Here is a 23,027-nt window from a genome sequence, read left to right on the forward strand (position 1 = left end):
CCCCGTGGGGCTTCTCCCCCGGCCAATCACGCTCGGGCAGGAGGCGGGGACAGGACCTTGCTGGCCGAAAGGTTCTGGAATGCCTCACGCTTTTGGAATCGTTCCAGCTCGACTGACCCAGGAGGGGAGGATCAGAGCGGCGCGTGGGAGGGGGGATAATAGCGCGAGAGGGGTTCCAGGCGTCCCGGGGCAGGACGATGTGGGAAAGAGACGATCTCGGAGAGGGGCGGGGCGCGAGACCTTCCAGCATTCCAGCGTTCCCAGGACCCGGGGAGCACGGGACAGCGGCTACCCGGACCGTCCCGAGGCCGGGGTGCTGCGGATGCGGCTTCTTCAAACAGGCGGGCGCGGCGCACGAGTCCAGAACCGATTGAAAACGACGGGATTCCCAACTTTGAGGCTATTACTGCGTATAAACTTTTTTTTTTTTGGCAAAACCCGTTCTAATTTTTTCTTTTCATTTTTTTTACCCACGCATTTTCTGTGCTCACTTCCCCGCTGTCTTTTTTTTTTATCCAAATTGTAGTTTCTAGCCTGGAGTCTCCTCCAGTCGTGTCTTGAGAGAAGCCAGGGTATCGGCTTCAACAGCATGGCAGAGTATAGCTTGTTCCCCACTCCCACCACCCTCTGCGTAAAGACGCGCCCCCCCCCCCCGTTCGTGTTTTCAACGCGCCTTCTGCGTTATTTTCCACTCGTGTGCTGTGTCGTTGTGACGTGCTGCCCCCTGGGAACTCTTTGTTTGGATCAGGTCCCTGGTCTGGCTTGTTAAGGATGGAAGATATGCAGTTCCCCAGGGGGAGAGAGAGGGAGTCTTTATTATCACCAGGGAGAGAGTGTGTCTTTATTATTCACAGCAGCAGACAACACAAAGAAAACCCCATACACATGAACATGAGCGAGAGAATCAACCGCTGAGCAAGACTATGGCCACAGGCATATCACTATTATCATTATTCCTTACACTTGTACAGCGCTTTTCTGGACACTCCACTCAAAGCGCTTTACTCCTCTCCACCCCCACCAGTGTGCAGCCCCACCTGGATGATGCACCAGTACTCTCCCCACCCACCAGCTCTCAGTGGGGAGGAGAGCAGAGTGATGGAGCCAGTTCAGAGATGGGGATTATTAGGAGGCCATGATGGGTAAAGGCCAGGGGGGAATGTGGGCAGGACGCTGGGGTTACACCCCTACTCTTTTCGAGAAGCGCCCTGGGATTTTTAATGACCACAGAGAGTCAGGACCTCGGTTTTACGTCTCATCCGAAGGACGGCGCCTTTTTACAGTCTAGGGTCCCCGTCACTATACTGGGGCATTAGGACCCACACAGACCGCAGGGTGAGCGCCCCCTGCTGGCCCCACTAACACCTCTTCCAGCAGCAACCTTGGTTTTTCCCAGGAGGTCTCCCCTCCAGGTACTGACCAGGCTCACACCTGCTGAGCTGCAGTGGGCTAGCAGGTGATCTAGCCGCTGGCTATGAATGAGAGAGAGAACTCGGACCTGTTTTGTTTTCAAACTGGGATGTCTGCGGACACGTCTGGGAAAGTGCCCACTGGCTCGTCCCCGCTCCGGCCAGGTCAGCGATCCGCACGGCCTTGTCGCGGTCCCGTTCGAGTTGTTTTGTGTGGACGCCACCCTGGGGGGCGAGATTGAGGCCAGACATATCCTGACCCCTTGGCCAAGAGTGACAGACGGCAAACGCACAACCCGTTACACAGCTGTTTGTTGAGCGGTTTGCCCACCAGGCGGCTGATCCGAGTCTTTAGATTAGATAGAGGGGACAGAGGCGGGGGGGCCTCTGTGGGCCCTGGGAGCTTGGTGGGACATGCTGGAAGCTGGCACTGGCTGGGGAGCTCAGGCGCACCGGGCTCAGCGCCGCCCCCCCATGTCCATTGGGGGAACTGCCTTGGGGAGCAGATCTCTCTCAGCCCAGCTTGTGAGCGAGGATGAAGGAGACGGCATGCTTTGAGTTGGCACCGTCTTTGTGCAAACAGACTTTTTTTATCCACGTTAATCCTTGGCAAAATCCATTAAAAGAACCCTTCTCTCTATCGCAAACACCGTCATAAGAGCATGCAATCTCTGTGACGATTAAAGAATCTGCTTCACATGCAGATATCAATGTAACGCTTGAAAAGACGAGCAGAGACGGGTGTTTGCTTACCGGTATTTTCTGCTCCTTTATGCCCTGTCTGTTCTGTCTCCTCCCCGGTCTGTGGCTCCTGCTCCGGCATTTTACATCCGCTGTCTCTTCAGCTTGACTCTGTCTCCCCCCCCCTCATCAAAATGCCTTGTCTTCACCCCCACCCTTCCTTCCCGTACGAGATCCTCGTCTCTCCGAAAGGACAGGGCCTTTTCTCCTGGAGCAATGGAGCAGTTCTCTGCTCTGTAGAAACTGCCCCTCTCTCTGCCACTGACTCCCCCAGCTCCCCCTTCCGACCCCTTTCCTCTCCCTCTCTCTCCCGGGTGTCCCTCACGGAGCAGTGCTGGGGTCCCGGTCGTTTCTCCCTTCCCCCCCGGCTCCTGCCTCGCTGCTGGACCCCTGACAGCTCCGAGTATCGCCACGGGACACAGCGCTGTTTTGTACGCACGCTCACCATTTTATGGGCATATGGGCAGTGCCGTCCTTATAAAAACGCGGCTCAAATATGTTTTTTGCCTTGCGTTCGGGGAGAAGACAGCAGGCTAGCCAGACGATCCTCTGGCTTCTTTCAAGAAACAGCTGCAGGAGACCCACAGGCCAATTAGCAACGAGCTACCAGGCGGGCTCGAGGGGTCAAACGAACTCCGCTTGCTTGCGACCTCATTTACGGCCTTTCGGATCGAAGAAGGAGCTCTGCTGGCTGTTGAGTTGGGTTAATGTTTGTACGACATTAGTGAGTCAATAGATCAATAGACATCAATAGATCCTGACGGGAAACCCGTCTTTTAAAGAGATCATTGACGACTGACACAGAGCAGCTGAATTCGTCCTGCTGCCGATTGCTTTTCAGTTTCGGCGCGTGGTCTTGACGAGGAAGGCCCTTGCCCAGCGCTTGTGCTTGAAAAAGGCCGACGACAGCAGGCAAACCTGCACAGAGCGCTTCATTCCCCCATGATCTGAAACCGCGCCGATTCCCCGCGACAGTCCTCTCATTCTGACCCTTATGAATGGCTCTGCATAGACGTGCCGGCCAGACGCCTGCAGATAAATCAAAGGCACACTTATGCAACGCCTGGGGACGATTGAAATCCACAAGGTCTCATGTGTGTTGTGTTATAGTCTCAGCAGCAGGTTGTGGTTTCGCAGCCCAGCCGTGACACTGCTGTGGTGTCCTTGAGGATACAGCCGCAGTATTGTTGTATCCTTGAAGACCCGCAGGGTAACGTCTGTGAAATCGTGCCGTGCATTTGAAAAGAAAAGCACATTGTACTCAGTCGCTAGGTGCCGGTCAGAGTTTCGTGCGTGACTGTCCCTCAGCAGCGGGTAAGAGGCGTGTTCGAGCGGGCGGGGAGATCACACGTAGCTGCTCCTCTGTCAGGTCCTCGGCCTGAGACGACACCGACAGGACGGTGTGGAGTGGAGGACTGAGAGGACAGTGTGAGTGTGGAGTGGAGGTCTGAGAGGACAGTGTGAGTGTGGAGTGGAGATCTGAGAGGGCAGTGTGGAGTGGAGGACTGAGAGGACAGTGTGAGTGTGGAGTGGAGATCTGAGAGGACAGTGTGAGTGTGGAGATCTGAGAGGACAGTGTGACTGTGGAGGACTGAGAGGACAGTGTGAGTGTGGAGATCTGAGAGGGCAGTGTGGAGTGGAGATCTGAGAGGACAGTGTGAGTGTGGAGTGGAGATCTGAGAGGGCAGTGTGGAGTGGAGTGGAGGTCTGAGAGGACAGTGTGAGTGTGGAGTGGAGATCTGAGAGGACAGTGTGAGTGTGGAGTGGAGGTCTGAGAGGACAGTGTGGAGTGGAGATCTGAGAGGACAGTGTGGAGTGGAGTGGAGGTCTGAGAGGACAGTGTGGAGTGGAGGTCTGAGAGGACAGTGTGAGTGTGGAGTGGAGATCTGAGAGGGCAGTGTGAGTGTGGGGATCTGAGAGGACAGTGTGGAGTGGAGTGGAGTGGAGGTCTGAGAGGACAGTGTGGAGTGGAGTGGAGATCTGAGAGGGCAGTGTGAGTGTGGAGTGGAGATCTGAGAGGGCAGTGTGGAGTGGAGTGGAGGTCTGAGAGGACAGTGTGAGTGTGGAGTGGAGATCTGAGAAGGCAGTGTGGAGTGGAGTGGGGGTGAGTACAGCAGGAGGCTCATTATCGTTACACAGAGAGATATCGCGCCTTGCAGTGAGACTCTGAACTGGGGGCTGTGGGTGTGTACACACAGGCACACACACGCACTTTTACACACACACAAACGCACACACGCACACTCACTTCGCACACTCACACACTCACACACTTGCGCACAAACCCAGACACACACAGTCGCACACTTACACACAGAGAGCTGAGGAGGAGAGCAGACACTGCAGCTGACAGCAGCTGTAGTCCTGGGGTCCCCTCTGGTGGCTGGGTTGCTCTCCAGTTGGGCTCTAAACCTCCAGTGCTAACTGCTGCCTTTTATTGATCTTTGAATTGGCTGCATTACTCTGCTCTCCTCCCCACTGATCGCTGATGTGTGGGGAGCGTTCTGGCGCACTATGGCTGCCGTCGCATCATCCAGGTGGATGCTGCACACTGGTGGTGGTGGAGGGGATCCCCATTACCTGTAAAGCGCTTTGAGTGGAGTGTCCAGAAAAGCGCTATATAAGTGTAAGCAATTATTATAATTATTATTCTTTAGGCAAGCGTGGGTTAACTTGTGTCTGCCCTCAGTCCTGGGTGCAGAAAACACCCCATTTCCAGTGTTTCCAGGGGTTTCCGTCACAGATCCTACTGCAGCTTCTCCTCGACGAGCGGCTCCCGGCGAAACAGACTGACAGAGCGCCAGACACGCCCACTCCGAGCCCTCTGCCTTCTGCGCCGGCCGGCCGGACTCCTTTTCACTGCACAGGCCTGCATGAACCCTCAGCTCCGGAATCGGACCGGGACCGACACCCAGCCGGCGGCTCAGCAGCGCTTCAGGAGCGGAGAGCAAATCGGAGGGTGAGTCGCCCCCGACAGGAAGATGTGACACGAAGGAGCCTGTGAGCAGGGCCTCCGCCACTGAGAACCCCAGGAGAGACGGGGCTCCTCCAGGACCAGGGCTGGGAACCTGTAAGATGCCATAGGCCCCCCTCAGGAGAGGCCTCAGTGCGCTTGTCCAGCCGGGTGGGGGAGGAAGGAGATGACAAGAGCACTGCAGATGAAAGGGAGGACGGCCCTACCTGACTGCCATTGTTAACACCTCATTTCTGATTGCCTGTGGCAGGAACGGGGATGGGTATCTGTTGTGTGCGACGCTGTTGTGTTCAGATCATCAAGGAAAAAAGACGTCGACATGATCATCCTATATAGGGTGTTCATATCTCCCCAAGCCTAGAATGGGGTGCCCTTGAGGAGAAGGAGCGGGATGGGTGGGGGTGGGGGGGGGGGCTCTCTTTCTCCTCCCTCGTCTTCCAGCTGAACACCCTCAGTCTCTTCGCCACTTTGCAGGGCAGAAACCCCACAGCTCTCCCACTTTGCCGAGAAACTGTTCATTCCATAGTTTGGTCAAACCCCTCAGGCAGAGGGCAGAGAAGGGGCACAATTCACATTGTGAGCATTATCGAGGTAACTCACCTCACCCCAAAGGAGGGGTGCAGTTGGAACCCTCCCACCCCATTCCATTTCTGAAGGAGGAGTCAAGGAGGGTGCCGTGGTGGTGTGAGGAGGAGGGCTGTCGGACACCCCCACATCTTTAATGCGGAATGAGCCAGGGAGCTGCTGCAAGGGTGAAGATCCGGCGGAGGGAGGGATGTGAAAATGAAACACAGGTGAGTCAGCAAGAAGTGTGATATTGATTTGTAGGCAGGTGGGAGGGGATGAGATTAGGGCCTGAACTTTTATTTGAAACTACGTTCCCTGGACAGACTATGAGGACAGGATTGATCTGGGAAAAGAGCCACAACTCCATATACACGTGCGTGGTCAGGCGTGTGAGTGATCATGCTCGCAGACCATGTGTTGCCGGGCTCCTGGGAATCTGATGAGGGGTGGTCCCGCCTACCGGCGCCATCGCTGTTTCAAACGAAGCTGGTAATGATGTTTGGCAGTGTGCTCCCCAGGCACAGTTTCCAGAGGCACAAACCACAGATTGATTCAGTCCTGGTGCAGGGAGAGGGTGTCATCAGGCTGGCAGTCCACAATGCTCCACCAAACCCGAGGAAAGGAATATCTAGCCTTCCCAGTATGCCCAGAGAGGTCAAAACCAGAAGGCAACTTCTGTCTGGCACACGAGGTGTAAATAGCCGAAATATAATTTGTTACAGGATATTACTGTCAAAAGCCTTTCCTGGTCTGATGTAATCTCTATTTAATCTGTTTTTCAATCTTCAGTTTTGCGCACTGCGGTTTAAAATACAGGTGTATATACGTATGCAAACTTGTGAGTGCACTGCTGGAATAGGGGTTCATTTCCTGTTCTTGGTATAATGGTAAACTTGGTAAACTGGTTATGTGACAAGAAAAAGGCCTTCATGCTATAGAATCACAAGCAGTGCTGGAATCTTATTTCTTAATGCAGACATTTAAAAAAAACAAAAAATAGGCTTGATTGCAGAGGCTGGAGCAGGTCTTTTTCCAGGCCATTAGAGGGGTTTGCTCTGGACTTCTGGCCAGGCCCAGGAGGGGGTGTTTCTGGGGCCCTGGCAAGGCCAGTGAGGGGGTGTTTCTGGGGCCCTGGCCAGGCCAGAGAGGCGGTGTTTCTGGGGCCCTGGCAAGGCCAGTGAGGGGGTGTTTCTGGGGCTCTGGCCAGGCCTAGAGCGAGGATCACATTCTCAGCAGCAGGTTGAGTGAGAGTGGGAGTATGTTCAGTGTGCAGCCCAGGACTGCAGTCTGAAGCCAGTATACATTCTACAAGGGGCTGCTGGAACCCAGGGTAGTTTCCCACTGAGCCGAGATACACATACTCACCCTGCTGTGAATTAAACTGCAGTCCCTCTCAAGGGGTGGTTTCAAAAGTTACAGAGAAGTGCCAATGAACAGAGTGTTCTGGACACATCGCCCTCCTCCACACACACAGAATGGACACTCCACTCTCCTTCATAGACTGGACACACACACACAGGACTGGACACTCCTGCTGCAGACACACTGACCCTCCAGAACCAGGACTGGACACTCCTGCTGCAGACACACTGACTCTCCCTACAGGACAGGACTGGACACTCCTGCTGCAGACACACTGACCCTCCCTACAGGACAGGACTGGACACTCCTGCTGCAGACACACTGACCCTCCCTACAGGACCGGGACTGGACACTCCTGCTGCAGACACACTGACCCTCCCTACAGGACCGGGACTGGACACTCCTGCTGCAGACACACTGAATCTCCCTACAGGACTGGGACTGGACACTCCTGCTGCAGACACACTGACCCTCCCTACAGGACAGGACTGGACACTCCTGCTGCAGACACACTGACCCTCCCTACAGGACCGGGACTGGACACTCCTGCTGCAGACACACTGACTTGGACAGCCCTGGCTTGCACACCCACTGGAGGAAACTAACCATCATAAAGAGTTCAGATTAATCTTGTCAGTGGGTCAGTTAAGGGTTTAGCACTGAGGGGTCAGTTAAGGTCAGTACCAGCGCTGAGCCAGAACGACAGGCAGCAGGAATGGTTTCAAGGTGCAGCTGCAATCCAGGTATGTTCGGCCATGACCGATTATAACAGTGCTTATTTTAAAAACACCATTACCATTTCCTTCTTCCTGCATGTTCTTGACGTTTCTGCTGGTGGCGCTCTGGGTTTGAGATTTTCCAGGCGATTCTATTTTGAATCACACGTCATTGCGCGGACGTACCAGGAGATGGCACTGACACACCACAATCCACTCAGTTAATCTCTAGGACTCGGTTATGAGTAGTTCTGTACTATAATAATAATAATAATAATAATTGCTTACACTTAATAGCACTTTTCTGGACACTCCACTCAAAGCGCTTCACAGGTAATGGGGATCCCCTCCACCACCACCATTGTGCAGCATCCACCTGGATATATATCATCATCATCATCATCATCATCATCATCATCGCAGTGGTAACAGGCTCTTCCCAGAGGGGTGCCAGGGGGGCATCCTCACCAGACACCGAGACCCGAAACACCTCTCCTGGCTCCTCTCCACCCTGCCCAAAGCTCCTGACCGTAAGTGAGGTCAGGGACGGGGATCGACTGGGAAACTGAGAGCTTCAGCCGAAAACTCGGCTGCAGTTCCTGCAGTTCCTGCGGGCACCCGTGTCACCACAGCCACTGCGCCAATCCACCGGTCAATCCCACGATCCCCTCTCCCCTCTCTCGTGACCAGGACCCCGGAGGTGCTTAATCTCCTCCACCCCACCCGGAGAGAGCAAGCCCCTCTTTCCCGGGACGGGGTCATGACCTCAGACTCTCCAGCACGCCCCGGAGATCAGAGTCGATTTTTTTTTTTTGAACCGATTTTAAGAACTTTATTTTCTTTTCACAAAAAAATACAGGACATCACAAATCAGAAAGTTTTACATTAATATACATACTTAAAACAGTATATATGATCACATCTCATTACATTTTGACACGGTAACAGTTACATAGCAACAATTTTCTTTTTTTCTGGTGCAAATCACATTCTTTACTTAACCATGATAATGTTTTTCGCAGTTTCTTGAGATATTGACCTATGCTCTCTATTTCCCACAGATTTTCTGCTTCCTCCCTCCCTTCTCTCCACAGATCTCTGAGGTAATAGTTCTCTCGGGTGATGAACAGGGCCAGGCTACCTGCTGCCTTGACTGGGATCTCGATGCCTTTGAACAGCCCCATGCTCCGGGAGAGGCAAAGAGGACAACATCTCCTAACAGCAGAGGAACGGCCCTCAGGTCCCCAGGCTGGGTGCACTCCTCGCTTTCCTGCCCATGGAGATCACCCCCTGGACAAGGGACCTGACGCCCACCTTGAGCAGGCTCAGTGAGTGCACTTCCTGTTGGGTTTGTGTGGACGGGGACAGAGCAGGGGAGAGGAGAGCACAGGGAGGGACAGAGGACCGAGAGAGTGACAGGACGAGAACAGGGGGGGCAGGAAGGAGGGAGAGGGGGGAGAGAGAGTGCACCAAGAGTCTCACTTCACCGTTAACTGATACTGCCCTGGAATGTGAGTGAGAGAGGGGATCGGGAGGCCCGTCTCTGGCTGTCTCTCTCACTCTCCTGCTCCTCCTCTCTCCCTGGGCCATGGAGAAGGCCTGGACTGAGCCCTTTCCACCACGGACGGATCTCACAATTGGAGCCCGTGGCCTGGGACTGGCCTCCTGCCCCATACGTCCCCTCCCCTGGGGCTGTTGACTCAGGTAGGGGGCCGATAGCCTTGGCTGACAGCATGGCAGTGTCTCTCACACACACACACACACTGAACAGCATGGCAGTACCACACACACAAACACACACTGAACAGCATGGCAGTGTCACACACACACAGTGAACAGCATGACGGTGTGACACACACACACACTGAACAGCATGGCAGTGTCACACACACACAGTGAACAGCATGACGGTGTGACACACACACACACTGAACAGCATGGCAGTGTCTCACACTGAACAGCATGGCAGTGTCTCACACACAAGCGCAGGCGATTAAAAACAGGAACAGGGAACTGGGACCGGGAACATGACAGGATAAAACCACAACGGGGCAAGGCGCTCCGAGCCCCGGACTCAGAGGTCAGGGCGCCGTGGTGACGCCTGTGCCCTCGGGTCACTCCTGTGCCCGGTGGTAGGCAGGCGTCCGGACGTCCGCCTCCTCTAGAGGAGGGGTGACCGTGTCAGATCTTTACTCTTCCATCCGCTCGTGTTCTAACTGCTTCTTCCAGTTCAGGGAGCCAGAGCCTAACCCAGCGAGCAACTGAGCAAGTGGAAAATAAAAGGCAGGGTACACCCCGGGCGGGACGCCAGTCCGTCACAGGGCACACGTGCGCACACAGGGCAGGGTACGCCAGTCCGTCACAGGGCACACATACAGTACGCACACAGGGCAGGGTACACCCTGGGCGGGACGCCAGTCCGTCACAGGGCACACGTGCGCACACAGGGCAGGGTACACCCTGGGCAGGGTACGCCAGTCCGTCACAGGGCACACGTACAGTGCGCACACAGGGCAGGGTACGCCAGTCCGTCACAGGGCACACGTGCGCACACAGGGCAGGGTACACCCTGGGCGGGACGCCAGTCCGTCACAGGGCACACGTGCGCACACAGGGCAGGGTACACCAGTCCGTCACAGGGCACACGTACAGTACGCACACAGGGCAGGGTACACCCTGGGCGGGACGCCAGTCCGTCACAGGGCACACGTGCGCACACAGGGCAGGGTACACCCTGGGCAGGGTACGCCAGTCCGTCACAGGGCACACGTACAGTGCGCACACAGGGCAGGGTACGCCAGTCCGTCACAGGGCACACGTACAGTACGCACACAGGGCAGGGTACACCCTGGGCAGCACCCAGGTCTCCAGTGCTGCATGGCCACTGTACTCTTCCCATTAACTAAAAACCACGACGAATAACGGGAACATTTCACCGCATACAGGCAAGAGCCTAAGAGATTAAGGTTAAAACCCTTAATATCAAAGATGAGGTGATGTGAAAATGGCGCCGACGGCTTCACGGGCTCGTTGAGAAGCTGTTTCGGCCGTAACATAACGGCAACAGTCTGGCTGATTTAGTATAATTATAGTCTCAAACTTGGAGTGATAAGAGTCTAGGGAACGTGGAAGCAGAAATAATACACGGTAACTAACTACAGACACACTTTCGATCGGCGGTTTAATGTTTCTTGTGAAAATCGCCAGTCTGCGGTCAATGTCTTAATTTCTTCGTCGACTAGCTGTAGCTTTTATCGACATATTACATGTTTGTAGAAAATGCCCATATCGATTTATTCCTCCGTCGGTATTGAGCCACACTAACGCCTCTGTCGAATCCACTTGTTTACAGGGGGCTCCCCCAACTCGACCTCAGTCTGTGCGGTTTCTTAATCGGTCTGTCGTTTTATTTTGTAGAATGTGGACAAAGAATAAATAGCAGGATTTGTAAATAAAACAGGTTTCGCGCATTACTGTTACAATACGCTGGGTGGAGACGATAATGTCATTCTCCTTTACTCAATTTCACGCCTTTCGGGTGTAGTTCGTAGATCAACCACTGAGGATATCCACCGAACTACAGCTTCACACTTTTGAACCTTAATTTGTTCAATTTGATCTACACCCGAACTTTAATCCACCTCAAAACAGTAAAACGAGCGATGTTTGGGGTCGCGGGCCCGTTGAAGCAAACTTCGCATTTCCCATCAAAAGAAAATGGACCCTCCAGTACGAACACCTCCGCTTAGTCGATACCCTTATGACTTCACATTTTAAACAACTTAACCCACTAATTGTTCTGCACAAAGCAGTGTTTGGGGAGGGTGTGGGTGAGCACAAAGAGAGACAACGTCCTGCGCGGTTGCGATTCGGTAATAAATAACCTACAATCTCCCGCCAAAGGCAACGACCTCCGCACACACAGCCGCTGGATTATTACACGGGGATGGTACAAGGGGGGAGTGGGTGTGAGTTGGAACTAGAAAGACGACGTAAAAAGAAACAATAAAATAAGTCAGCATCACCTGATTTTAAAACGTTATTAACTGACACAAATAAACACAAATAAAGAATCATGCCGCTGCCGAAGCCGTACATGGGAGGTGTTTTAAGAAGTCTGCTTCCCCCGTCCCCCGTGCCGGTGTGGTCTAGCCCAGTGCCGTCTTTCCGCAGGTCCCTCGATGCCTCGAGCCGCACACCAGGGCAGGGCGGGTGGCGCACGCGATCAGGTCCTCGCGGCTCCTCGGGGAAGAGCTCCCTCGCCGTCTTGCTCCCGCGCCACGCACCCGCCGCTCGCGAAGGTGTGAACGCGCCCGCCGGTCTTCCCGCCGCGGAGAGGCGACCCCGCTCGGAGAGGATGGACGCCGGAGACGGGACGGTAAGGACGGGCGTCGCCGGCGTCGGCCGCCCACACCGCCCCGTTCCCTGGCCGGCCGCGAAACCCCGGCGGACTCGCAGGCGTTTTCTTGTGTTGTGGTCCAGCGAGTGTCCGGTAGTCGCGCCCCTAGGAGACCGGGCGAGTTCAGACTCCGGGCTCTTTTACTCTAATATAGGAACATTTTCAAATTGTGTGATTACCGCGTTTGCGTGAAAAGATGGGACGTTTCGCGGTCGCGCTGATTGTCGAAGCGGCGCGGCGCGATCGTGGCAGTGCTCCGACCGTGTGACGTGTCTTGAGGCCGAAACCCGTGTACACGCCGCGAGTCCCGCAGCCCTGGCGGGGGGTTTCTGAGGATCAGAGGTTTCGGATTTTAGGCGGGACCGTCCGCAGTGCGTGTTTGGCGGTTGGCGACACGACGGCGGCGGCCGGTTCGCGGGTTTCGCCTGGTTCCGGCGGTCCGGGAGCGAGTGTCGGCCTCTGGAGGAAACGCCTCGCTTCCAGAGTTACTGTATCCGCAGCTTCCCGACGCCGGCCACACGCGTGACCCGCCCGGCCGCGCCAAGAGGCGAAATCACGCCCAGTGCCGCAGGAGGCCGGGCGAGCTGAGACTCTGTGGAGGAAAGCGCTTTGTTTGTTTTCTGATGCGTGGGTGAAAAATAAACAGGCTTTCCTCCCCGCAGTTTGTCACCGCGCTGATGAAAGGCTGCGGCGGGTTTGATCGGTAATAGAGAACCGGGGCGTCGCACCTGGTCGGGGCGGGGACGGCGCCGGGGTGAGTGACGTCATAGGCCCCCCCTAGTCGCACGAGCCCAGCGGGATGGCGACTGTGTACCGCGCGCGACCCCTTCGCGCACGAGTGACGTCATCCTTCTGGAGCCGGGAGCTCTGCGAGGATTTTGACTGTGAATGTGAGATTTTGGTGTGATATAACGTCACGCTTTGCAAGATGTAATTCGGAAAAATGATAAAAGTGGCACTTAAGTTTTACATATAATTCAGCTGGCGGTAATGCTGGATAGCTTTCACATTCACAAAACAATCTAAGCCCACTCCCACCTTGAACGCTTATAATATGGAAATGCAATGTTACTTCAATTCCATTAACAACTTGAAAAAGAACAAAAAACCCACAACTGATGTATGTAAAAATCTGAACTGGGGATGGGGATTATTAGGAGGCCATGATGGGTAAAGGCCAGGGGGAAATTTGGCCAGGACACCGGGGTTACACCTCTACTCTTTTCGAGAAGCGCCCTGGGATTTTTAATGACCGCAGAGAGTCAGGACCTCGGTTTTACATCTCATCCGAAGGACGGCGCCTTTTTACAGTCTAGTGTCCCCGTCACTTTACTGGGGCATTAGGACCCACACAGACCACAGGGTGAGCGCCCCCTGCTGGCCCCACTCACACCTCTTCCAGCAGCAACCTTAGCTTTTCCCAGGAGGTCTCCCCTCCAGGTACTGGCCAGGCTCACACCTGCTGAGCTGCAGTGGGGTTACCAGCTGGGGGCTGAAGGGTGACATGGCTGCTGGCAGCTTGTGGTCTGCAATGATGAGGGGCATTATAATTCATTTGCATGTTCTCTCCATCACTCCAAGGATGAAATCCAAGAGCAGGCGGCTCTTCTTTACTGAAAGGGTGGTGGGAGTGTGGAACAGGCCAAGTTATCCTCCTGGCCTCTTCCAGCAGGCGCTGTATGAGACCTTCAGATCCCTTGGCTAGGAGCTAGTAAACGGGCCAGTGGGGGTAACTGAGCTCTGCCTGGTGGTATCCGTTCTTACATTCTCTATCCTCCCTTCTCCCTTCAGTGGCCCCCTGTTACCCCGGTTCCCCTCGTCTCTCTCTTCTGACCCCCCTCCGGCTGCTCTTCTTCTCCGCTGCCTCTCCTGACCCGCTCTGCTGTTCCACAGGTCCTCCCCGACGCCTGCGCCGTGCCGGGCTTCTTCGGCGGGACAGTGCCCTCGCTGGGCGCCCCGCGCCACGGGACCGTCATCCCCAATCGCATCTTCGTCGGGGGCATCGACTTCAAGGTCAGACGCCCTCCCTCCCTCCCCCTGCTGCCTCGCCTCTGTGGTGAGGCAGTGTGGGTGTGGCTGTCAGTGAGGCAGTATAAGGCAGAGTGAGAGAGGGCGTCAGTGAGACAGGGTGAGAGAGGCCGTCAGTGAGGCAGTATGAGACAGGGTGAGAGAGGCCATCAGTGAGACAGGGTGAGAGAGGCCATCAGTGAGGCAGTATAAGGCAGAGAGAGAGGGTGTCAGTGAGGCAGTATAAGGCAGAGTGAGAGAGGGCGTCAGTGAGGCAGTGTGAGAGAGGCCGTCAGTTAGGCAGTATGAGACAGGGTGAGAGAGGCCATCAGTGAGACAGGGTGAGAGAGGCCATCAGTGAGGCAGTATAAGGCAGAGAGAGAGGGTGTCAGTGAGGCAGTATAAGGCAGAGTGAGAGAGGGCGTCAGTGAGACAGGGTGAGAGAGGGCGTCAGTGAGGCAGTATGAGACAGGGTGAGAGAGGCCATCAGTGAGACAGGGTGAGAGAGGCCATCAGTGAGGCAGTATAAGGCAGAGAGAGAGGGTGTCAGTGAGGCAGTATAAGGCAGAGTGAGAGAGGGCGTCAGTGAGGCAGTGTGAGAGAGGCCGTCAGTGAGGCAGTATGAGACAGGGTGAGAGAGGCCATCAGTGAGACAGGGTGAGAGAGGCCATCAGTGAGGCAGTATAAGGCAGAGAGAGAGGGTGTCAGTGAGGCAGAGTGAGAGAGGCCGTCAGTGAGGCAGTGTGAGAGAGGGCGTCAGTGAGGCAGTATGAGACAGGGTGAGAGAGGCCATCAGTGAGACAGGGTGAGAGAGGCCATCAGTGAGGCAGTGTGAGAGAGGCCGTCAGTGAGGCAGTATGAGACAGGGTGAGAGAGGCCATCAGTGAGACAGGGTGAGAGAGGCCATCAGTGAGGCAGTATAAGGCAGAGAGAGAGGGTGTCAGTGAGGCAGTATAAGGCAGAGTGAGAGAGGGCGTCAGTGAGGCAGTATAAGGCAGAGAGAGAGGGCGTCAGTGAGACAGGGTGAGAGAGGCCGTCAGTGAGGCAGTATGAGACAGGGTGAGAGAGGCCATCAGTGAGACAGGGTGAGAGAGGCCATCAGTGAGGCAGTATAAGGCAGAGAGAGAGGGTGTCAGTGAGGCAGTATAAGGCAGAGTGAGAGAGGGCGTCAGTGAGACAGGGTGAGAGAGGGCGTCAGTGAGGCAGTATGAGACAGGGTGAGAGAGGCCATCAGTGAGACAGGGTGAGAGAGGCCATCAGTGAGGCAGTATAAGGCAGAGAGAGAGGGTGTCAGTGAGGCAGTATAAGGCAGAGAGAGAGAGGGCGTCAGTGAGGCAGTGTGAGAGAGGCCGTCAGTTAGGCAGTATGAGACAGGGTGAGAGAGGCCATCAGTGAGACAGGGTGAGAGAGGCCATCAGTGAGGCAGTATAAGGCAGAGAGAGAGGGTGTCAGTGAGGCAGTATAAGGCAGAGTGAGAGAGGCCGTCAGTGAGGCAGTGTGAGAGAGGCCGTCAGTGAGGCAGTATGAGACAGGGTGAGAGAGGCCATCAGTGAGACAGGGTGAGAGAGGCCATCAGTGAGGCAGTATAAGGCAGAGAGAGAGGGTGTCAGTGAGGCAGTATAAGGCAGAGTGAGAGAGGCCGTCAGTGAGGCAGTGTGAGAGAGGGCGTCAGTGAGGCAGTATGAGACAGGGTGAGAGAGGCCATCAGTGAGACAGGGTGAGAGAGGCCATCAGTGAGGCAGGGTGAGAGAGGCTGTCAGTGAGACAGGGTGAGAGAGGCCGTCAGTTAGGCAGTATGAGACAGGGTGAGAGAGGCCATCAGTGAGACAGGGTGAGAGAGGCCATCAGTGAGGCAGTATAAGGCAGAGAGAGAGGGTGTCAGTGAGGCAGTATAAGGCAGAGTGAGAGAGGCCGTCAGTGAGGCAGTGTGAGAGAGGCCGTCAGTTAGGCAGTATGAGACAGGGTGAGAGAGGCCATCAGTGAGACAGGGTGAGAGAGGCCATCAGTGAGACAGGGTGAGAGAGGCCATCAGTGAGGCAGTATAAGGCAGAGAGAGGGTGTCAGTGAGGCAGTATAAGGCAGAGTGAGAGAGGGCGTCAGTGAGACAGGGTGAGAGAGGGCGTCAGTGAGGCAGTATGAGACAGGGTGAGAGAGGCCATCAGTGAGACAGGGTGAGAGAGGCCATCAGTGAGGCAGTATAAGGCAGAGAGAGAGGGTGTCAGTGAGGCAGTATAAGGCAGAGTGAGAGAGGGCGTCAGTGAGGCAGTATGAGACAGGGTGAGAGAGGCCATCAGTGAGACAGGGTGAGAGAGGCCATCAGTGAGACAGGGTGAGAGAGGCCATCAGTGAGGCAGTATAAGGCAGAGAGAGAGGGTGTCAGTGAGGCAGTATAAGGCAGAGAGAGAGGGTGTCAGTGAGGCAGTATAAGGCAGAGAGAGAGGGTGTCAGTGAGGCAGTATAAGGCAGAGTGAGAGAGGGCGTCAGTGAGGCAGTGTGAGAGAGGCCGTCAGTTAGGCAGTATGAGACAGGGTGAGAGAGGCCATCAGTGAGACAGGGTGAGAGAGGCCATCAGTGAGGCAGTATAAGGCAGAGAGAGAGGGTGTCAGTGAGGCAGTATAAGGCAGAGTGAGAGAGGGCGTCAGTGAGGCAGTGTGAGAGAGGGCGTCAGTGAGGCAGTATGAGACAGGGTGAGAGAGGCCATCAGTGAGACAGGGTGAGAGAGGCCATCAGTGAGGCAGTATAAGGCAGAGAGAGAGGGTGTCAGTGAGGCAGTATAAGGCAGAGTGAGAGAGGGCGTCAGTGAGGCAGTGTGAGAGAGGCCGTCAGTGAGGCAGTGTGAGAGAGGCCATCAGTGAGGCAGTATAAGGCAGAGAGAGAGGGTGTCAGTGAGGCAGTATAAGGCAGAGTGAGAGAGGCCATCAGTGAGACAGGGTGAGAGAGGCTGTCAGTGAGACAGGGTGAGAGAGGCCGTCAGTGAGACAGAGTGAGAGAGGCCGTCAGTGAGACAGGGTGAGAGAGGCCGTCAGTTAGGCAGTATGAGACAGGGTGAGAGAGGCCATCAGTGAGACAGGGTGAGAGAGGCCGTCAGTGAGACAGGGTGAGAGAGGCCGTCAGTTAGGCAGTATGAGACAGGGTGAGAGAGGCCATCAGTGAGACAGGGTGAGAGAGGCCGTCAGTGAGGCAGTATGAGACAGGGTGAGAGAGGCCATCAGTGAGACAGGGTGAGAGAGGCCATCAGTGAGGCAGTATAAGGCAGAGAGAGAGGGTGTCAGTGAGGCAGTATAAGGCAGAGTGAGAGAGGGCGTCAGTGAGACAGGGTGAGAGAGGCCGTCAGTGAGGCAGTATGAGACAGGGTGAGAGAGGCCATCAGTGAGACAGGGTGAGAGAGGCCATCAGTGAGGCAGTATAAGGCAGAGAGAGAGGGTGTCAGTGAGGCAGTATAAGGCAGAGTGAGAGAGGGCGTCAGTGAGACAGGGTGAGAGAGGCCGTCAGTGAGGCAGTATGAGACAGGGTGAGAGAGGCCATCAGTGAGACAGGGTGAGAGAGGCCATCAGTGAGGCAGTATAAGGCAGAGAGAGAGGGTGTCAGTGAGGCAGTATAAGGCAGAGTGAGAGAGGGCGTCAGTGAGACAGGGTGAGAGAGGCCGTCAGTTAGGCAGTATGAGACAGGGTGAGAGAGGCCATCAGTGAGACAGGGTGAGAGAGGCCATCAGTGAGGCAGGGTGAGAGAGGCTGTCAGTGAGACAGGGTGAGAGAGGGCGTCAGTGAGGCAGTATGAGACAGGGTGAGAGAGGCCATCAGTGAGACAGGGTGAGAGAGGCCATCAGTGAGGCAGTATAAGGCAGAGAGAGAGGGTGTCAGTGAGGCAGTATAAGGCAGAGTGAGAGAGGGCGTCAGTGAGGCAGTGTGAGAGAGGCCGTCAGTTAGGCAGTATGAGACAGGGTGAGAGAGGCCATCAGTGAGACAGGGTGAGAGAGGCCATCAGTGAGGCAGTATAAGGCAGAGAGAGAGGGTGTCAGTGAGGCAGTATAAGGCAGAGTGAGAGAGGGCGTCAGTGAGGCAGTGTGAGAGAGGCCGTCAGTTAGGCAGTATGAGACAGGGTGAGAGAGGCCATCAGTGAGACAGGGTGAGAGAGGCCATCAGTGAGGCAGTATAAGGCAGAGAGAGAGGGTGTCAGTGAGGCAGTATAAGGCAGAGTGAGAGAGGGCGTCAGTGAGGCAGTGTGAGAGAGGCCGTCAGTTAGGCAGTATGAGACAGGGTGAGAGAGGCCATCAGTGAGACAGGGTGAGAGAGGCCATCAGTGAGGCAGTATAAGGCAGAGAGAGAGGGTGTCAGTGAGGCAGTATAAGGCAGAGTGAGAGAGGGCGTCAGTGAGGCAGTGTGAGAGAGGGCGTCAGTGAGGCAGTATGAGACAGGGTGAGAGAGGCCATCAGTGAGACAGGGTGAGAGAGGCCATCAGTGAGGCAGAGTGAGAGAGGCCATCAGTGAGGCAGTATAAGGCAGAGAGAGAGGGTGTCAGTGAGGCAGTATAAGGCAGAGTGAGAGAGGGCGTCAGTGAGGCAGAGTGAGAGGGCGTCAGTGAGGCAGTATGAGACAGGGTGAGAGAGGCCATCAGTGAGACAGGGTGAGAGAGGCCATCAGTGAGGCAGTATAAGGCAGAGAGAGAGGGTGTCAGTGAGGCAGTATAAGGCAGAGTGAGAGAGGGCGTCAGTGAGACAGGGTGAGAGAGGCCGTCAGTGAGGCAGTATGAGACAGGGTGAGAGAGGCCATCAGTGAGACAGGGTGAGAGAGGCCATCAGTGAGGCAGTATAAGGCAGAGAGAGAGGGTGTCAGTGAGGCAGTATAAGGCAGAGTGAGAGAGGGCGTCAGTGAGGCAGTGTGAGAGAGGCCGTCAGTGAGGCAGTATGAGACAGGGTGAGAGAGGCCATCAGTGAGACAGGGTGAGAGAGGCCATCAGTGAGGCAGTATAAGGCAGAGAGAGAGGGTGTCAGTGAGGCAGTATAAGGCAGAGTGAGAGAGGGCGTCAGTGAGGCAGTGTGAGAGAGGGCGTCAGTGAGGCAGTATGAGACAGGGTGAGAGAGGCCATCAGTGAGACAGGGTGAGAGAGGCCATCAGTGAGGCAGTATAAGGCAGAGAGAGAGGGTGTCAGTGAGGCAGTATAAGGCAGAGTGAGAGAGGCCGTCAGTGAGGCAGTGTGAGAGAGGCCGTCAGTGAGGCAGTATGAGACAGGGTGAGAGAGGCCATCAGTGAGACAGGGTGAGAGAGGCCATCAGTGAGGCAGTATAAGGCAGAGTGAGAGAGGGCGTCAGTGAGACAGGGTGAGAGAGGCCGTCAGTGAGGCAGTATGAGACAGGGTGAGAGAGGCCATCAGTGAGACAGGGTGAGAGAGGCCATCAGTGAGGCAGTATAAGGCAGAGAGAGAGGGTGTCAGTGAGGCAGTATAAGGCAGAGTGAGAGAGGGCGTCAGTGAGACAGGGTGAGAGAGGGCGTCAGTGAGGCAGTATGAGACAGGGTGAGAGAGGCCATCAGTGAGACAGGGTGAGAGAGGCCATCAGTGTGGCAGTATAAGGCAGAGAGAGAGGGTGTCAGTGAGGCAGTATAAGGCAGAGTGAGAGAGGGCGTCAGTGAGGCAGTGTGAGAGAGGCCGTCAGTTAGGCAGTATGAGACAGGGTGAGAGAGGCCATCAGTGAGACAGGGTGAGAGAGGCCATCAGTGAGGCAGTATAAGGCAGAGAGAGAGGGTGTCAGTGAGGCAGTATAAGGCAGAGTGAGAGAGGGCGTCAGTGAGGCAGTGTGAGAGAGGCCGTCAGTTAGGCAGTATGAGACAGGGTGAGAGAGGCCATCAGTGAGACAGGGTGAGAGAGGCCATCAGTGAGGCAGTATAAGGCAGAGAGAGAGGGTGTCAGTGAGGCAGTATAAGGCAGAGTGAGAGAGGGCGTCAGTGAGACAGTGTGAGAGAGGCCGTCAGTGAGGCAGTGTGAGAGAGGCCATCAGTGAGACAGGGTGAGAGAGGCCATCAGTGAGGCAGTATAAGGCAGAGAGAGAGGGTGTCAGTGAGGCAGTATAAGGCAGAGTGAGAGAGGGCGTCAGTGAGACAGGGTGAGAGAGGCCGTCAGTTAGGCAGTATGAGACAGGGTGAGAGAGGGCGTCAGTGAGACAGGGTGAGAGAGGCCGTCAGTGAGGCAGTATAAGGCAGAGTGAGAGAGGGCGTCAGTGAGGCAGTATAAGGCAGAGTGAGAGAGGGCGTCAGTGAGGCAGTGTGAGAGAGGCCGTCAGTGAGGCAGTATAAGGCAGAGTGAGAGGGTGTCAGTGAGGCAGTATAAGGCAGAGTGAGAGAGGGCGTCAGTGAGGCAGAGTGAGAGGGTGTCAGTGAGGCAGTATGAGACAGGGTGAGAGAGGCCATCAGTGAGACAGGGTGAGAGAGGCCATCAGTGAGGCAGTATAAGGCAGAGAGAGAGGGTGTCAGTGAGGCAGTATAAGGCAGAGTGAGAGAGGGCGTCAGTGAGGCAGTGTGAGAGAGGCCGTCAGTTAGGCAGTATGAGACAGGGTGAGAGAGGCCATCAGTGAGACAGGGTGAGAGAGGCCATCAGTGAGGCAGTATAAGGCAGAGAGAGAGGGTGTCAGTGAGGCAGTATAAGGCAGAGTGAGAGAGGGCGTCAGTGAGGCAGTGTGAGAGAGGCCGTCAGTTAGGCAGTATGAGACAGGGTGAGAGAGGCCATCAGTGAGGCAGGGTGAGAGAGGCCATCAGTGAGACAGGGTGAGAGAGGCCATCAGTGAGGCAGTATAAGGCAGAGAGAGAGGGTGTCAGTGAGGCAGTATAAGGCAGAGTGAGAGAGGGCGTCAGTGAGACAGTGTGAGAGAGGCCGTCAGTTAGGCAGTATGAGACAGGGTGAGAGAGGCCATCAGTGAGACAGGGTGAGAGAGGCCATCAGTGAGGCAGTATAAGGCAGAGAGAGAGGGTGTCAGTGAGGCAGTATAAGGCAGAGTGAGAGAGGCCGTCAGTGAGGCAGTGTGAGAGAGGCCGTCAGTTAGGCAGTATGAGACAGGGTGAGAGAGGCCATCAGTGAGACAGGGTGAGAGAGGCCATCAGTGAGGCAGTATAAGGCAGAGAGAGAGGGTGTCAGTGAGGCAGTATAAGGCAGAGTGAGAGAGGGCGTCAGTGAGGCAGTGTGAGAGAGGCCGTCAGTGAGGCAGTATGAGACAGGGTGAGAGAGGCCATCAGTGAGACAGGGTGAGAGAGGCCATCAGTGAGGCAGTATAAGGCAGAGTGAGAGAGGGCGTCAGTGAGACAGGGTGAGAGAGGCCGTCAGTGAGGCAGTATGAGACAGGGTGAGAGAGGCCATCAGTGAGACAGGGTGAGAGAGGCCATCAGTGAGGCAGTATAAGGCAGAGAGAGAGGGTGTCAGTGAGGCAGTATAAGGCAGAGTGAGAGAGGGCGTCAGTGAGACAGGGTGAGAGAGGGCGTCAGTGAGGCAGTATGAGACAGGGTGAGAGAGGCCATCAGTGAGACAGGGTGAGAGAGGCCATCAGTGTGGCAGTATAAGGCAGAGAGAGAGGGTGTCAGTGAGGCAGTATAAGGCAGAGTGAGAGAGGGCGTCAGTGAGGCAGTGTGAGAGAGGGCGTCAGTGAGGCAGTATGAGACAGGGTGAGAGAGGCCATCAGTGAGACAGGGTGAGAGAGGCCATCAGTGAGGCAGTATAAGGCAGAGAGAGAGGGTGTCAGTGAGGCAGTATAAGGCAGAGTGAGAGAGGGCGTCAGTGAGGCAGTGTGAGAGAGGCCGTCAGTTAGGCAGTATGAGACAGGGTGAGAGAGGCCATCAGTGAGACAGGGTGAGAGAGGCCATCAGTGAGGCAGTATAAGGCAGAGAGAGAGGGTGTCAGTGAGGCAGTATAAGGCAGAGTGAGAGAGGGCGTCAGTGAGACAGTGTGAGAGAGGCCGTCAGTGAGGCAGTGTGAGAGAGGCCATCAGTGAGACAGGGTGAGAGAGGCCATCAGTGAGGCAGTATAAGGCAGAGAGAGAGGGTGTCAGTGAGGCAGTATAAGGCAGAGTGAGAGAGGGCGTCAGTGAGACAGGGTGAGAGAGGCCGTCAGTTAGGCAGTATGAGACAGGGTGAGAGAGGGCGTCAGTGAGACAGGGTGAGAGAGGCCGTCAGTGAGGCAGTATAAGGCAGAGTGAGAGAGGGCGTCAGTGAGGCAGTATAAGGCAGAGTGAGAGAGGGCGTCAGTGAGGCAGTGTGAGAGAGGCCGTCAGTGAGGCAGTATAAGGCAGAGTGAGAGGGTGTCAGTGAGGCAGTATAAGGCAGAGTGAGAGAGGGCGTCAGTGAGGCAGAGTGAGAGGGTGTCAGTGAGGCAGTATGAGACAGGGTGAGAGAGGCCATCAGTGAGACAGGGTGAGAGAGGCCATCAGTGAGGCAGTATAAGGCAGAGAGAGAGGGTGTCAGTGAGGCAGTATAAGGCAGAGTGAGAGAGGGCGTCAGTGAGGCAGTGTGAGAGAGGCCGTCAGTTAGGCAGTATGAGACAGGGTGAGAGAGGCCATCAGTGAGACAGGGTGAGAGAGGCCATCAGTGAGGCAGTATAAGGCAGAGAGAGAGGGTGTCAGTGAGGCAGTATAAGGCAGAGTGAGAGAGGGCGTCAGTGAGGCAGTGTGAGAGAGGCCGTCAGTTAGGCAGTATGAGACAGGGTGAGAGAGGCCGTCAGTTAGGCAGTATGAGACAGGGTGAGAGAGGCCATCAGTGAGACAGGGTGAGAGAGGCCATCAGTGAGGCAGTATAAGGCAGAGAGAGAGGGTGTCAGTGAGGCAGTATAAGGCAGAGTGAGAGAGGGCGTCAGTGAGGCAGTGTGAGAGAGGCCGTCAG

The 23,027-nt window shown here is 55.5% G+C and overlaps 1 protein-coding gene across 4 annotated transcripts in view; it reads left to right on the plus strand.

The window, feature by feature from the left end:
- The first annotated feature begins 9,232 nt into the window (after positions 1-9,232).
- LOC148649326 (protein boule-like) overlaps positions 9,233-23,027 on the plus strand; it is a 31,451-nt gene continuing 17,656 nt past the window's right edge. The window contains exons 1-3 of one of the 4 annotated variants that reach the window (XM_088605858.1): positions 9,233-9,473; positions 11,943-12,147; positions 14,062-14,181. In XM_088605858.1, the coding sequence (XP_088461984.1) occupies positions 12,127-12,147; positions 14,062-14,181 (141 nt within the window). In that variant the 5' untranslated portion in view covers positions 9,233-9,473; positions 11,943-12,126. The remainder of the gene's footprint in view (positions 9,474-11,942; positions 12,148-14,061; positions 14,182-23,027) is intronic. The other 3 variants (XM_088605857.1, XM_088605859.1, XM_088605856.1) reach the window with 3 other exon arrangements.

The sequence above is a fragment of the Lepisosteus platostomus genome, chromosome 14, assembly GCF_059453375.1.
Source record: "Lepisosteus platostomus isolate fLepPlt1 chromosome 14, fLepPlt1.hap1, whole genome shotgun sequence".
NCBI lineage: Eukaryota > Metazoa > Chordata > Actinopteri > Semionotiformes > Lepisosteidae > Lepisosteus > Lepisosteus platostomus.